Source organism: Harpia harpyja, chromosome 2 (assembly GCF_026419915.1).
Source record: "Harpia harpyja isolate bHarHar1 chromosome 2, bHarHar1 primary haplotype, whole genome shotgun sequence".
NCBI lineage: Eukaryota > Metazoa > Chordata > Aves > Accipitriformes > Accipitridae > Harpia > Harpia harpyja.
The window spans coordinates 89,828,902-89,845,734 of NC_068941.1; the positions used below are offsets into that span (position 1 = coordinate 89,828,902).

General features: G+C 49.0%; 1 protein-coding gene across 9 annotated transcripts in view; it reads right to left on the reverse strand.

Annotated features, from left to right (window-relative positions):
- Nucleotides 1–16,833, reverse strand: part of DYSF (dysferlin) — a 105,839-nt gene that overhangs the window by 13,176 nt on the left and 75,830 nt on the right. For all 9 annotated transcript variants that reach the window (XM_052780890.1, XM_052780886.1, XM_052780888.1 and 6 more), the window contains 6 exons: nucleotides 16,248–16,418; nucleotides 15,539–15,681; nucleotides 12,822–12,961; nucleotides 10,859–10,947; nucleotides 10,494–10,589; nucleotides 6,709–6,850 (listed from right to left, as the gene is read on the reverse strand). In XM_052780890.1, the coding sequence (XP_052636850.1) occupies nucleotides 6,709–6,850; nucleotides 10,494–10,589; nucleotides 10,859–10,947; nucleotides 12,822–12,961; nucleotides 15,539–15,681; nucleotides 16,248–16,418 (781 nt within the window). The remainder of the gene's footprint in view (nucleotides 1–6,708; nucleotides 6,851–10,493; nucleotides 10,590–10,858; nucleotides 10,948–12,821; nucleotides 12,962–15,538; nucleotides 15,682–16,247; nucleotides 16,419–16,833) is intronic.

Genomic DNA, 16,833 nt, shown 5'->3' on the forward strand with positions numbered 1-16,833 from the left:
ACCACGCAATTGCTGGCAAACATACAGGACTTTGGGGTTCCACCTGCCCTCCTTCCCATTGCAATGCCCAAGGACTTGCCCATGCCCAAAGCCAGCAAAACCCATACCCTGGCCAGGTGGATGCTCGCTGCATCCTCCTGCCTCCCTAGCACCACTTCTACCCCTGAGAGCAAAGCCCTGGCTTTCCAGGGACTCCCTGCCTGATGAAGCATGACTCAGGCAGGATTCGACCCTTTCCGGGTGGCAATGCGGAGCTCGTACGACACTAGCACGATCTGTACAGCTTTGGCCTTTCTTGTGGAAAAACACTGTAAATGTGGTTTGGCTGGTGGCGAAGCTTTCCTCCTCAGAGCCCCGTGAAGCTGGGGACACGGCGGAGCAGAGCTGGAAGGGCAGGCTGGGGAAGGAGGAATTTGATGCTGAGCGAAGTTTATGGGTGCATTTCAAGTCAGTGTGAAATTTGCCTCCATGATTAAATCTAGCTACGAAAGTTCACTATAAAAACAACCCACGGCAAGAAATTTATTTCCTAGCCTTTTGCAAGACATGGGAAGGAAGGGGGCTTGAATTATTGTTTGGGGGTTTGTTTTGCAGTGGGGGGGGGGGGGAGGTTGGTGAATATTTTACGGTCATGAATAATGCAGCAGGGGAGGCAGGAAAAAAAATAAGCTCATCTCACTAGGAAAGTGTTGACAGGGCTGCATTTCTTCTGGGTTGCTTATGTGCTAAGGAATACAAAGTAAGGAGCAACCCCGCTTTTTCAGGCAGGCAGTGAAGCCCCAGCATGTTCGCACCCAAGCAAGCCTGGCCCGTTTCAGCACGTCCATGTGGGAGAGCATCAGGTCCCTCATCCCTCAGCAACTGGGGAGCCCCGGCCACGCAGGAGACCCCCCTCGGAGGTCAGGCAAGAAGAGTCTCTTTTCCTGCAGGCGCCAGGACAAGCTGTCCTGCAGGGCCATCCTTCAAGGTGTTGAGAAACTGCTTCTCTGAACCTCATCCCATTGGGACGTTTCATGTATTCGTAACAAGCAGACAGCTGAGAGCGCTCATTATTGCACTTTTACCGGACTGACTCGCCTCTTGGATCTCCCTGCTGTTGCCAACTCCGACAATTGCATCGCAGGTCTCGTGGCACTTGGTTTTCTGCATCCTCCCCTGATCAGGATGGCAGCTGAGCAAAATCCCAAGCGTACAGCATCTGCTGCACATTCGGGCACAGCCTTGCCAATACCTGGAGGAACACTCCAGGCGTCACCACACCATAAGTGTGAAAGAGTCATATTCGCCTTGGGGCACATACTCTCATTTCGGTCCCTGGAATCACTCACTGCAATGCTATTTTCTCAGCCTCCCATGCTTTCCTTCTGGCAGAGTTTATCAGGCTTTTCCAGGGACATGGGGCCATCCCGCTGCCATTTAGGGAGCTCCAAGACTTGGGGGCCTGGTCCTAGCCAGTTTGTGAACACCACTGTTGGACCTTCAGTTCTCAACACAGCCATGCCTTGCTCATCCCTCTCCATACATCCATTGGAAAGGAAAATTCCCAACAGTGACTCTTGTCTGAATATCAGAGAGGCTGCCAGTGCATCCCAGGTCATGCCTGCTGCCCCTGTCCTATTACAGAAGACTGTTGTGTCGTCGTATCTGCTTGTTGCAGTCCCATTAAAATACATAATATATGACTGCCTTGTCTAACTCTGCCTCCCTCTGAAAAAAAAAATGTACTTGGAGCCCCTTCAAAATGTTGCATTTTGGCTAAATGTGGAAGGAAAAGGAACACTTTGTGTTTTGCTTTGCTTTCTGATGTCACCAAGAAAAACAGGGAAGGACACAATAAAGGACAGGAAACAGGAGAGGAAAAAGTCCAAAATTAAAAGGCAATAGCCTTTTTTTTAGCTTTCTGGCACCAAAGAGGAATCAAAATTTCAATCTAATAAAATAGTAACTGTTTTTTAACAAAAATCAGTGCTTCAAACTCAAAATTTCAAACCAAAACCAGACAGAGCACAGAGATTTCTTGGTACACCCTGGAGATTCAGTGACAAATGTAACAGAACAAGGGGATGAAACAGGGACACGGTTGCAGAAACCTCACACGCCTGCCTATTTTTTTTATAAAAATTAAACAACAGAGAGGCTGCACACTTACTGCAGGGTAAATTCTCGTCCTGTCTGACAGCTACACCGAGGCCAGGCTGCCCATGAGCTCTCAGGTGATTTAGAGCATCGCGTTACGAGCCATCACTGCATGGCGTGAGCCCCCCCCCCCATGCAAAATCAATTGCAACGGGGACATCCCCACGTGCCCCACCACTGGCACCGGCTCCTCGTTCCCAGCTGGTGCGAATCTGCTGGGCGCAGAGAAATGCACCGGCTGATCCACCCCAGGTGAGGGTCTGGACTGTTGCAGGTCGGAGCTGTCAGTACCAAGAAGATGTCAGGACACTACAGTGAATTTGCAGACAAAGTAACCAGAATCGATGAAACCAGATGGAGCTGGGAAAGCCTCAGCACCAGGGAGGGAGGAATTTATTCTCGGCTCCACTCAGCAATAGAACAAAACAAGCTGTGAGTTACAGCCCCTTCTTCCCTGCTTTTTTCTCAAATGCCTTTGCACTTTTCTCTCTAGGTGGGTTTAAGACACCAAACCTCCCTCTTTCTCATATCGCTCCTGAAGACCTCTCTCTAGTACGATTTCTGGGATGCCACCAGCTGATCAGTTATAGAAAAAACCCTTCCAAATGTCAGGTTTGTTGTTATATTCAATGCCACAGCCAGCAAACTTGGAGACTTCAGCTTCCCCTTGCAGAAACAGGGTCTCAATTATTCAGAGAGACATGTGCAAGCATCACCAATATCTCACAGCCACAGGGTTATTCTGGGATTATCCTATAGGACCACCTACTTCTAGCCATGTGAGCAGCATGCACCCACCACTGCCAGATGTCAAAAGACCTCTAACTCAAAGTCAGTGTGGTTTTGTGCCCAGGTAGGTTGCGATTAATCTGCTTAAAACTTGGATGGGTCCCTTTAGTTGAAAGCACAAAGTGGAAGAAACGAAATGAATGTAAGGGCTCCTTGAAAAAGAGCCTCACCACAACGGCCCCAACCTTCCCACTGAATAAACCAGACAGTTGCTCGCAGTTTCTTCTACAGTAGTGGGATGGGTTCTCTTCCAATGGTTCTGTTTGTCTTTGCAAAACAGAGTATTTTGTGTTCTGGCATCAATACTTCATTTTCTTGTTGACACCTAACACTGAAGTCTAGTAACAGAACAAGTACGAAGACAACAGCTATGTTCCTTGGTCTGGTTTCTGCCAATGACATGGCATGACATGGATCTGAAATTGCCAACAATGCTCCCATACTCATTATGTTCATCTCCTGGAGTTTCTTTCATGCAACACTTTTCAGATGGCATATGAACAACCCAGCCAGGTTTTGGAAGTTCCAGCCTAGTGGTTTATTTCCAGGTCCACTCAAGCACCAATAGTTTTTAACTTGTATATTGAGACGCACTTGAAATTCCACCCTGAATGTTCATTTATGCAGATGACATTTGCTCAGACATTCAGTGTCAAGCTTTTTCTGCCCTAGAGGACATCTAGAATTCAGATTTGGCAGCTATATTCAGCTACCGCTGTAATTGGCACTTGAAGCTGAACATTTCAAAATCAATTTCATGCATTTTCCACCTCCACAGCGCCTGCGAGACGTGGGAGCTGAGTGCCTCTCTGACTGGGCGCCCAGTGAAACGTGATCCACATCTAGTCTATCTTGGCATTGCTCTCGATAGACTCTGGTTGTGCCATGACCATCTGATAACATTGTCTGCAAGAGACCTGCCAGGATGAGACCTGGGGATCTAAAGTTTAAACCTTGCAGTCATCTGCTCTTCTCTCTGCTGCTTGGCAGCAGAGCATTGTACTCATCTGGGACCTGGACCTGCCTGTTCCTCCCCTACTTATGTCAATATGCAATTTCATGCAAACCTGACAGAGGGGCTGAATCTACCTTTCTACCCTAGCTCCCCCTGTGAAGTAACAGCGCTCCAACATGCAAGGTGTATTGACCCTTTCACCAAAACAACTGCATGATTTGCAACCTAAGAAACTGTCTTCTTGCAGGACTCGGCAAGCTGCAAGCGTGCTGTGGCCATGCAGACGACGTGGCTTGACTTGTCCATGGCTGCTAGGTAAAGATGGCAGAAAAAGAAGCGAGAACAGAAGAAGGAAATTCTGGATAAATGCTCAGAGAGGATGTAAAGAAACATGCATTTACATATTTTCAGAAGAGCCATCCCAAAGATGGACTTCCACTTTCGTGGGGATTTTTTTGAAATTCAGAATGGGGTAAATTCCTTTCTCAGAAGGAGATGCAAAATCTTTATAACATTGCTGCAGCAAGAGAAGATATGGATGCAAAAACATTCTGAAATGGTTAAAATGTTTAGAAAAGCAGGAATAAGAGCTTACGCTTCCAATCTGTAAGTTGAATTGATGCTCACAGGATTTACAGGCTCCTGCTTTGCCTGCAGGTGCCCCATGGAAAGACTGAAGCCTTGAAACCCCAAGCAATCCCAACACTTCAAAGCTTTGGAGATGAAGTTCCCAAAACTTCCAGTGCCGTGGCAAAGATTAAACCATCCTGGCTACTGCTGGCCATCCCAAGGCTTCAGGGTCCAGTTCCACCACGTGGCACCTGAGTTTCCCTGGGTTTGCAGGCTCCCAGCTCGCCCCAGACGTGCACACCAGAACCAAACATCATGGAGACCCGGCTGCCCAGGGGCATCCTTGCTCTTTTGGGAGAATATTTGCAATTTGGTTTGGGGTGAACCATTCCTGCAGTCCATCCTGCAATGCCAAAGGGAGCTCCCGCCTGCGAGGAGGCGAGTGGAGCAAACAAAGGAGAGTAAATTGAAAGCTGCTTTTCTCCCAGCAGTGCTCTCTCCGAGGGCCAACACCAGCAAGGCTGGGTGCAGGTGGCTTTTAGCAGCTCAGAATTTGCCATCTGACCGTTTTGATTTAAATTCCACTTTCCATCGCCTGCGTTTAAAGTTCGGTGCATGGGCTTTTACAGCAGCAGTAATGAACCTGGAGTTCAAACAGCACATGGCGAGATCAAAAATTGCCAGAGCGGAATGTGTCCCACAAATACAAAGCATGGCTTTTCATTCATTATTTTTTCCTTTACAGAGAGGTTTTACAAGCTGTTTATTTTCTGATACAGTGTTGGCAGACATGTGGTCGGAGGAGAATCAATATCAGCACAGTGGGATGTATTTTCTTAAACGGTTTATAGGGGGGTCTTTGCTTTTTCAAAGGGGGATAATTGAATGTAGTACACACTGTACTTTTGATTTGTTTAACATGAAGCGTGAAATGGGTACAGCTATGATTCTGTCAATCAGTTTAACTATCGAGCGATTCATTTTGAAGCCAGGCCTCCTCGCAGGGATAGTCTGGCTCAAGGGATGGGGAATTCACTCAGCATCTTCCCCACCGAAGCGCCAGTTCCAACCCAGGCTCTGCTGGGACCTTGCCAGCCCCACAAAAGAAGCTGGGATGGGGGTCCCAGGTGAGCTTTGTAGATGCAGACGGTCCCACTGCAGCGAGGTGTCTTTGTATTCAAACGAACACCGACGTTGAGTTCACAGCGGCAAAGCAGGGAGCAGGGAAAAAGACTCGGGGTTGGGTGGCTGAAGGGGTTTGAGCTTTCAGGGGGGTGTCACAAAACAAGACCGAGTCTCGAAAGCAGACGCACAGATCCAACAATACTCCTCTTAATCTCCAGGTGACGAGCAGGAAATTTAAGTGAATATGTCTCCCTCCCCTAAAGCATTCCTTGAGAGCCAGTCCAATTTTCACCAGTGTTTTTCCATGTAGGCACCCGAACGCCATCCCTGTTTCCTTCCCTCTGTGCAACTCCCAGTCCACATCTGATCATCACATTGCACTAACTTATCTAAGGAACACTAAAAGCAACAGCCAACTACAGATGTAGGAATGAGGGGGCCAAAATCACATCCACTTTTAGCTCCCCAACTGAGTACACAGCTCTCATTAGACTAAAGGCATCTTCACCCTGAATCCCAAACCAAAGCTTTTCTTCCCATCTCTGCACCAATGGTACATCCCAACCCATGTTCCCCTACATGTCCCTCCTGCTTATCCCTTCAGGCACTTGGAGGCAGCTCCTTCATTTCACCCCTCTTTAGCCCTGTGAAGCTCTGTGAAGTTTAGCTCTGTGAAGTTACCGTACAGCACGATGCCCACTATGCTCTGCTGGAGACCAGCGGTGCATACCCAACCATCCCCGTGGAAATGCCATCGCCATCTGTGGAATAACCCTGTTGTTGAATAGGCATCTTGGAAGTCCCATGGAAACTGGAGAGTACGTTGATGCTGCTGCCCTAATATTCAGCTGCCTCCAGTCCAGAGGAGTCTTTCCTGGGGGGTCAGTCTCTCCAGACTCTTTATACAAAGCCACCTCTAATTCTGACCCCACAAATGTTGTATTCAAAATGTGGATTTTTTTTAAACCAATTTCCCCACCTGTCCACAACTTTGTGTTTCAAATAACACAAAGGTAAGGCTGAGCCTTGCATAGCTCCATTCGTGCTGCAATTGTACAGGTCTTAGATCATGCAGCACATTTCACCCCAGAGTTACTATGAGAAGGTAGAAACGTCTGTCCAGGGACACTCACCTTTTTTGCGATGTAACACATTTGCTCAGCAGGGAGATAGTCAAAGGGGAAGATGAATCTCCAGTTGAAGTTGCCCTCTCCTCCCATAGACCTGTAGTGCACATCTGTCTTCTGCTTGTTCTCCTCATGGCCAACGAGCCAGCTGCAAAATGCAAACACATTGCATGAAAAACTAGAAACACACCAAGGATTTTGGAGTTCGCTCAACATCCCAGAGGCCATGAGCAGGCAATAAAGTGTCTCTCATCCCTGTGGCTGCTATCTGTAGGGGTAACCTGGAGCCCATAGCAGACTTGAGAGAGAATGCAACAGTCCCTGCAGTGTTGGGAGATGAACCGGTGCTGGTGGTAGCAGCCTGAGCAGCTCTGCAATCTCTTCTCTTCCCTCCCCTGTTTTTTATGGATGTTTTAAAGACTCAACAACACCTTAAGCTCTGGCTTGAAGTTGTCACTTACCCATCCATAAGCACACATCAGCTTCTAACCTGCTTTGGTGAGAGCTCTTCTCCCCTTTGCAGCCACCCCAAGCCACCCCAACAAACTGACCTTGTAGTTAGCCCCTAAACCAGTCCTGTTGATGAGGCAACCACGCTAAAGGACCAAAGGGCCATTTTTTTCGCCCTGTTCTCCATCAACTTCTGAGAGATATTATGTGAAAGTCCTAAATGGCCAAGAAGTTCTTCCCCGGGAAAATCCCAGAGTGGCCAGACCCTGATGTGGCCAGGGTGGTTCCCAGCTGCTCCTGCTAGAGGCAGCTCCTCGCAGCACAGTTTCCCTCCTGGTCTAAAAGAGTTTGCTGTGGTCACTCCGCAACCAGTCCAGGGGCAAATGGAAAACTTTCCATAACAACTACTTTTTTCCAGCTGTGAGTTTTGCAACTGTGGGCTTTTCATTCTGCCCTCTTTCCCTGTCCAAGATTTTTCAGTCTTCAGCAATCAACAAAACAAAACAAAACAATAAAACATGTCCATTTGTGTATTTGGAGCCCTTCTGGAGGAAAGCCAGAAGATTCAGAGGGAATCTCTAATGAAAACAATTATCTTGCTTGATTGTTTTCCACTTAAATTGAAAATAAGGCTTTTTTGCCTAGCTATACAAATGATTCCCTCTTCTCCAGCGCCTGAGAGGAGCACGTAATCCACCCCAAATGTGTTGTGGGAGACAGGGAAGAGAGGTCTACTCAAGTTCATCCTACGGTACACATCACATGCACATGTGCTACACGCATAGCAGGGCTTGGTGGCAGTGGGAATTGTGTGATGAGGTTACACTAATAACACTTAAACTGTGGCTGGATTATTTGATTTGATCTGATAGGATGCAAATGGCAAGACTGTGTATTTATCCACATCCTTCAAAGCTTGGCAGGGCCCCTCGGAGGATGCAGTGTGAGCGCCCTCTCCTTGCAGGCAAACAAAAGGACAAATAAATGGCTTGATTTGGATGCCTCTTTAGCACACGTTTTGGTTTTTTCTTGCAGAATTTGCTGCAGGAAGGAGATGCCAGAAATCAAAAGCATTCAAGTCACGGTGCCCCAGAATTAAAAACATAATGTAGGAATGGCCATGGGGACCGACCAAAGGTCCATCTTGCCCAGTATCCTGCCTCTGACCAGGGCCAACAGCAGACATCCAGGTAAGAGTACGGGACTGGGGCAAACACATCCTGATACCTTCCCAACACACCTCTCCAGATTCCAATAATTTGCAGGTCAGAGATTTTCTGAGCTATAGAGAATGTTTTTGTACTTAACAGGACTGGGTGTATTTTTAGCCCATTAATTCACCCAGTATTTTTTAAATCCATGCAACTTAAGGTATCTGCAATATCCAAAGGCAAAGTTAGGTTCTTAAATCTAAGAGGCAACTTTGTTCTCAAAACGAGCACACCTCCCTCTTTGCTCAGCACAAGTGTAAGATTTTGGAGGACCAGGGCCACCCTTTTATTTAGGAACCCAAAGGGCATGCAGGTGAGTTTTAAAGATGCCACATAACAGTACATAAATCTTAGTAGTGGTGGTTGGTTGGAAGGGGACTCTGGAAACTTCTAGTCCAATTGGGTCAAAGCAATACTGGTTTTACCTTGAAATGTCTTAAAAAACTTGCAAGATGATGAGTGAAAACCTCCCACCTCCCGTGTGACCTGGTTCAGTGTTGGTCCATCCTCTTGGTAAAGTAAAACTTTTAATTTGGAAATTTGACTACGAAAACAATACAAAAATATCCTCCATCTATGACAGTGACAGGGAGGGCTGTTAACTCAAAAAACCATCTTCAGTTCCTAATGAATATGATTTCCCCATGCTACCACCCTTTTGTATGCCTACAGCACAAGTCTTTAGGAAGGAAAGGTCTCTCTGAACTCAGCCTTGCACAACCTAAACTTGGTTGAGACCTCTTCATGCTATTATAAGACTATCAATAAATAATTGATTAAATTAAATCAAATAAATGGCAACTGCCTCAGGCATAACAGAAAAGCTCCTCTTTCATTTACCCACCTAACTGACTCGACAATAATTTACATATTATGTAGAAGATAATGTCCAAGAGACTGAGATTACAGCCCTGGCCTTGCCTAATGGGTAAAATGGAGAATGAACTGGCAATAGCCTCCTCAGAGAAGCACTGTGAGATGTTCTGAAGGAAAGCCACAGGTAAAAGCTCCTTATCCATTGAGTTCACCCTAAAGTAGGCTCCAGCCCTGCTCAGGAGGCAGCAGTGGATGGAAGGAAAGGTCCCCACCAAAGCAACACCACGCCGTGGTGGTGAAGGTCACTTTGACCACCGGATCCCCTGTCTGTAGGACAGATGCTTAAGCACAAGAAGGACCATTGCCTCCCCTCCCAATAGGATTATTCAGGCCTTATCCAGAGATGCTAACGATGCAGCCACTTAGGGGGGAAGATGAGGAAGTTGAGCAAGATTTTTAACTCATTTGCAGCACTGTGAGATTTGCTTGGTCATTGGGGATGCTAAAAGCCAGGCAAGGGCTATCAGCAAGAGCTGGATGCTCTCGCTTTCCCGGTAACACCCTGCAAGCACTACTATTTCAGAGCCCCAAAGTGCACAGAGCAGCTTAGCTGGAGCTGATAACAATGCACTTGATGTGAATACCAGGTAAGCAGCACGCATTCTGGATTTACAGGAGGAAAATTGGGATTGTAAAAAAGGGATTTACAGTCTGTTTCAAAATCCTACCTCTTCCTGTCCATAAATCCAAAGAACGCACAAAATAAGTAAGTCCCTTGGCTGGGATTGCACCATTTTACACAAGATAAAACATAAATGGAGTCAGGCAGAGAAGGGAATGTGCCAGAGGAGTTACTGCTGGTTGCCACATTTTTGTGTGTTTCAAGGAAAAAAGGGAATTCCAAAAAAAGCAGCAATGCAAACAAGCCAACCTATGTATGTGGAACAAGCCCATGGCTGTCTTGGGAGAGGAGCTGGGACGGAGCCGGCAGTGGAAATGCAGATTATGTGCCCCTCTCCCCAATGGCTAGGCTGCTTCCCCACATCTTATCTCTCTAAATGTAAATATTGTCATGGTAGCATCCAAGAGATGCAAAGAAAAACTTGACATCGTGAAGGAGTTATGAGCCCAGCAGAGACGTGTCTGCCAAGAACGTGGATCCATAATTGGAGAGGTGTGAATGGTCCCTTCATCCCAGTGCGGCTTCGTGTCTGCCACAGTAATGTTCATGCAAGGGCCACGTTAACTCCTTCACTGCTGCTCTTGCGCCTTCGGGCTATGGTACCCGGAGGACGCAGAAGCAGGGTGGCTTACCCTTTGACGTAGATGTCACTCATCTTCTCCCCTGTGATGCTGAGGTCATCGAGGATGACGTCCTTGGTGTTCCAGATGATGCAGCGCAAGAAGAACCTGGACAGTCGCAGGAACAAAAGCAACATGAGAGGGTGGAAATCTTGGTCCAGAGCCCACCTAGACAGCCTGGTTGTGCTACTCAGCTATTTAGCTGAAGGAGCTAAGACGTGACCCATGTTTCTCTGAAGGTGAGCCCACATAGACATTTCTCAGCTGGGCCGGTGAATCCCTCCCCATCTGACATCTCCAAGCCCTCTCCTTAACCCTCACAAAGAGAAAGTGCTGGAACCAGCACCACACTGAGTAAGAAATGAAAAACAAGTTACCTCTTGGCTTTGCGTGGCGTGATGTTGAAAGGGGGCCCAGGCTGACCCAGAGATTTTGGAAACAGGTCCACCCACATCTGCAGCTTTCCCTGTATGGAAAGAAAGACATATGAAGCCTGGTGAGCCTCCTAACTGTGTTACCTTCACGTCCTCAGTAAGACCTAGTAGTGGAGAGAGAAAATATCACGTGCTCCAGTGCTCCTTCGTTGAAAACTAAGGTTTCCTTAATGGAAAGGTGTCATTGAGTATTGTATTAAAATTATTTTAGTGATAGCTGGGTATATGTTAATGGCTTGCAATATATAAGTGGTTGGTCTGGATAAGCTGAAGGTGCACTCTCCATGGCTGACTAACTTTACATAGGGACAGACTAAAGACTAGGTCCGTGGGAGGTTCCATGGGAGAAGCAAGCAGCTCACCTGTCTTCCATGGTGTCACCAGCTGGACACCTGGTTTATGGGTTTCTGACCATGGCAGTGGAGGATGGGATGAGGAGAAGGGAATCTAATTCCACGTTCACAAAATACTTCCAGGGAGAGAGCAGCAGAAATGCAGCTGAAATCTCAGGGGGGGTGTTTTTAGGTGGTCTCTTTTACTGTAAAACACCAATGGGTGCCAATAAAATATTTTATTGTGCAGTCTCGAGGGTTGAAAGAAAAAAAAAAAAAGCCATCCTTTGACAATCAGCCCATCACAGAAGGGTTTGTGGTTTGCTTGCTTTTTGGCAAAAAAATCTTCCATTTCAGCAGAAAACTTTAAAAGCCCAACCTGGCTTTTAGCTCACTACAAACAGCCTGACAGAGCCAGCCTGTTCTGTGGCTTTGGAGCAGGTCAGAGCCATGCTTTAGGGAACTGCCCTGAATGCAGCATCTACTGAGTCACACAGGTTAATCCCCTGGACCCAGCCTCACCCCCATGGATACTCTTGGTTAGAAGCACCGGTGCAGGGCAGACCCTGATCGCTCTGCCCGTATGCAACCCCATGTCGCAGAGGAATTCTTCCTACTCTCCATGGCTGGTCCAACAAGACCACGACACCTGTACCTGTAAGTACAGCGCAGACCCACTTGCCAACTGATAGCAGCCGCCTCCTGCCTCTAATCATCATTTTCATTGGGTGAATTAACATGAAGAGATGTTAGAGTAGTTGCCAGTGCATTTACTTCTGCTGACAACCCTCCTCTCCCACCGCTGGAGTGGTGGTCTGGTTAAAAATGAACCACAGAAGGGAAAAGGTTGAAGCGGTGCAGATCAGTGGCTGTGCACATTTACAGCAGCTGCAGAGCCAGTCTCTTGAAACTGCCTTTGCAATGCAACTGGAACATGTACGACAGATGATAATTAATCATTTTGTTCTTCAGGAAGCAGCATTTTTTGATCCAAATACATAAAGTACACATATGTGTTAATCAAGGAAAAGGGGTTAGGCCAAGTACAGATACCTGGGTTTTGATTGGTTTTGGATGGAAGCCCGTTTAGTTTTCATTTGGCTTAAACACATCCAGTCTGCAACAGTACTAACACTTTACACCTCCAAGGGTGGGTTCGTGCTGCAGAAATCATGCTGCTGCATTGCCAACGGAGCCTGCGGTATCATTACCGTCATAGAAGAATTCTGCATTAAGATTTTCAGATCAGAAATGGCTTTCCCACCAAAAAAAAATAAAACCAACAAAAATAAAAATAAAAAATTGTGAGCAAATGCTGACAAAAATGAACACAGGAGACTGGAATCGATCTCCCAAGCACCCTGAGCAAGTCAGCCACGGAGCTGAGCTCCAGTCTGTGTTTGACAGCCAGTGCTCTGCTCTGTCCCACAAGCTGAATCCCCTCCCTGGGAACAGCCCATCTCCCGGGGCAGGTACCCCCAGCACAGCTCCACAGCGAGCCAGCCACCTGGTTAACGTCGGATGGAGAGGAGATGATGCTCTTGGTCTTGTCTCGGACACGTCACACCACCCACCTGCTCGATTTCTGGCTGGAGAGGGCTGTAAAGAGGTCTGGTCTCCACGTGCTCCGGCACCAGCCCTTGCTTCCGCAGGGCGTACAGGGCGAGACGCTCCTCCGCTGGACCCAGGTGGGGGTTGAGAGGTTTGCCGTCCTCTGCCACAGAGCAGACAAAAAGCAGCGTCACGCCGTGCCACGGCTGTGCGGGGCCGGATTCTGACCGCCCGGCGGGAGCAAGCACGAGCCCACCAGCCTCGCTGCAGCCAGGAGCGAGCAAGAGGACCACGGCCCTGGTTTGCAAATCCGCCGTCATCACAAACCCTCCTGGGCACAGGGCAACCCGTTCCCAGTGGGACATGTGGGCAAATCCACCCAGTGGGACCTGCGGGCAAACCCACCCAGTGGGACCTGCGGGGAGTCTTGCGCAAGTCCCCCCCACCCAAATCACAGCAAGTGAAACACTGCAAGGACCAAGTTGAAGCAATGAAAAGGGAGAGTCCAGTCTTTGACGCTGCTCGAGGGTCCAGGCCCCCTAAAATCAGAGCAGTTGGGGCTGCAGGGTCCCCAGCAGCCCTCCAGCCCATGCTGCTGCTCTGCTGCCATTCCCACCCTCAGCAGAGGTTTATCTAACGTGTGATCAAAGCTCTTCAGGGAGAGGAGATGAAAGGGTCTGCTCCAGTGCAGTTTGCAAGCACTCGTGTGATGGATATTGTTTAAATCCCATCATTTAAAACCATCCAGGATCTTCAGCTGGGCAGAGAGGGGTACAGCGGGACTGAGCTCGCAACGGGGTCCCGCTTCTTCTCTGCTGGGTTCAGGGTGAAAGACAGAAATGAGAGGAAAAGGAGGGCCATGCAGACACCACCAGCTCAGCTCAGTGGCTTGTCCTAGTCCCTGCTCTGGTCCTCACTGCTCCCACTGGGGTATTTGTGGTCTTTCATCCAAACAGGCTAATGCACGACAGCCGCAGCAACCGCCGAGCCATCCGTGAGTAGACCTGAAACCATCTCCACCTCCTCAACCCGCTCCACATGAGACCCTAATTCCTCCGCAAATAAGTCAGGCAAGACCTATCAGGAACGGACGTTTTTGCCTTTTCTGTCCCAGCATTCAGGGTCCCTGTTACATCCATCCAGGGATGGAGGATGGCCAACTTGGCCTTGGCTGAGCCTGCTCCTGCCTTCCCATCCCACATGCCATGCTGGGGCTGGTGGAGGACATCACCCCCGAGACAGTTGCCTTTCAGCCACAGCATTTCAAGGCCATGTACCTTCGAGGACCTTTGAAATGAAATGTGCTCCATAAATATTATTACAGCTCTGCAACTTTCAGGTGATATATCCCAGCTCCTTTCTTGGCAATATCTTGAAGTGGTTAACTTCAGACATATGGGCTATTTCCCAAGCAGTGGAAACCTGGCGTGCATGTGCATGTGTGTGTGTGTGTGTGTGTATGCACAGGAAAAAGAAAAAGCCCCTCTCAGAAAACAACAAATGTGGGGGTTATGGAATAATGGTCCGGGTGCAGTGCTTGTAAAACCCATGCTCTCGTGTTTAATAGCTTCACTTTATACCGCCAGGTTCAGATCTGACATTGCTCTGCGAACACAGCTGGTTTCCAGATCTCCTTGAGGTCAAGCATCAGACTTTGTTCTGTTTTTTGAACTGATTGCCATTAAAGCAGAGGAAGGTGAAAGGCAGGGGCTGGGAGAGGGGGGAAGACCCCGCTCGGTTTAACACCTTTCCAGCCCTTGCTGAAAACCTTTCACATAACGAGAGGCTGCAAAGGAGCCGTTGCTTCCCCACTCCTCCTCCTCCTAACCGTGAATTTGTGCCTTGATTCCCAAGAGCAGGGAGAGGGATCAGTCCTGGGTTGTGCCTTGCCTTGTGCCTCTGCAGGCCAAGTCCTCCTTGATGGCTCTGCAATACTGTAGTGGCCTTAGTAAAGTCAAACTGCAGCTCCTGGGCCACGTACATCAGGGTTTCACATCCTCCCTGGGCCAAAACACCCTTTCCATGCTTTAAAGCAGAGTTTTCTCTGAAAGGCATACTTCTGCCCCAAGGATGCCAGTTAGACAGGCACAAGTTGATGCCCAGGATATTACAGGTGTCAGTGTTGGAGGGGGGGGTGTGCAAACAAGAAAATGCCTCCCCAGCACTCGGTGCATATTTTCTCTTGCTGGCAGAGGCTGATTTTGCACTTCCAGCTGGAGCACACCTCGCCCCCCCCCAGGCATGAGCCATGGTGCGATCTGCTGGGCACTGTGCGTATGATATTGTCTCCCTCTAGTGACTCCAGCCCCAAAACGCAGAGATGCAAAAGGCACAACCGCTCCTCCATCCAGCCCAAGCAGCAGCTGGAAGATCAGGCTGGAGCCTCTCTGGCTGCGATGGACTTTGCTGCTCCCAGCCTGCCTCTATTTGGTTTGCTGCAAAGCAGCAAAGGACAGTCATTCAAGGCCAGAGTTAACGTGGCTGGATTGCAGGTCTGGGTTCGACCCCAGGGTTTGGTGCAGATCCAGCTGCAACCTGCAGTCTTTGGGGCAGAGCCAAGCTTGGAAAAGGTGCAGAGCCAACCTGGAGAGCAAGGTGGGGAGGATGGGGACATGCTCATCACCCAGTCCTAGCCCCCATGATAACCCCCCACCATAATATGTTCATGACCTCCAACTCCATCCCTTGCTCTGGGTAAAGGAAAGCTATTTGCTACCCTGAAGCACCCCCATTGCCGTACCCAGTTCAGAGAGGATGTACTCTTGCTCCCTGAAGATGATCCGGTCGGACTTGTAGGTGGGAGCCTTGTAGTTGTGCTGCAGGGAGAAGAGGTGAAGCAGCTGGGATGGACGGAGTTGGTCTCGCCACTGGTTGGGTCCAGAGCTGAAACCAAACGGAAGGGAAAAGAGCGGCTCGACACATGATAAAACATCTTCCAGCCTCAACAAGGGGCAGCAGTGTTATGCTAAAGAGGACTGGTCTGAGGAAGGTGCAGCTCGCTCTGACTCTGTGTTCACTGGGGAATGGAGCTGCGTGTCCCACCGCCAACATTTAGCCCCAGCTTGCAGCGCTGGGGTGCCTTGATAACCCCCCCAGACCCATCATGTCACCTTTCAGCTGGCCCTGTGCATGGGGAGGGTCCTTACCACAGTGTGCGCAAGAGGTATCAGGGCCGTAACAGGATCTCCCCAAGGACATTTATGTTATTTGAAGCATTTCATGCTTCTGGAGGAGATCCAGGGCTCAGGGAAGTTCCTTAAATGTGGGGTTTCTCTGGTGTGAATCTTTTCTCAAGACATATCTCTGCGGTGAAGTACAGCACCGGTCAGGTCCCCGTGGGACAGCAGACCCCTGGGCTGAGACGTCGCCCTGGTCCCCATGGCCAGCTCAGCACCGCACAGCCCTGGCAGATACAGAGACCCACTGCCTGAGCCCGCAGAGGTACCTACATGCAGTAGGTTTGGGGGAGGCCACAGCGCGCCCCGTATTTTGACAGGAACCGGTTCTCCAGGTCTATGACGGTCTCCCCAATCTTCTCATCCTTCGACAGGAGGTCGTAGTCGTAGAGTGTGATCTTCAAGTCCTTCTCCAGGGGCAGCGTGCAGCTCAGCTCGAACATCCTGCACAACGGGAGCCAAGAAATACCCATGAGATGGAGGTTCACGCTGCCGAGAGCCCCACGGGAAACGGACCCACACACCATCCCAACCCACCAGTGCCGGGAAGGACAGTACACCCGCTGTGCATCTTTGTCACATTGCTCCAGCACTATCGGTGCTGTGTTGTACTGGCTTAGCATGTGGAAATGCAACTAAACAAGCATGCCTTGGGATTATTTTTGCCTGGTTGAATTATCCTTGAGCAAACTTTGCCCCTGCTTAGTTTCTCCGTCTGCTAATTAGACTTGACGGTGGTCACTGCGATATCCAGGGAAAAAGAGCAGCAGGTGAGATTCAGGAATCATCATTGCTATGGAATCTGAAAGGGGAAGAAATGACAGCTTTGGAAAACCATCTGCTCTGTGAGCCCAAAGAG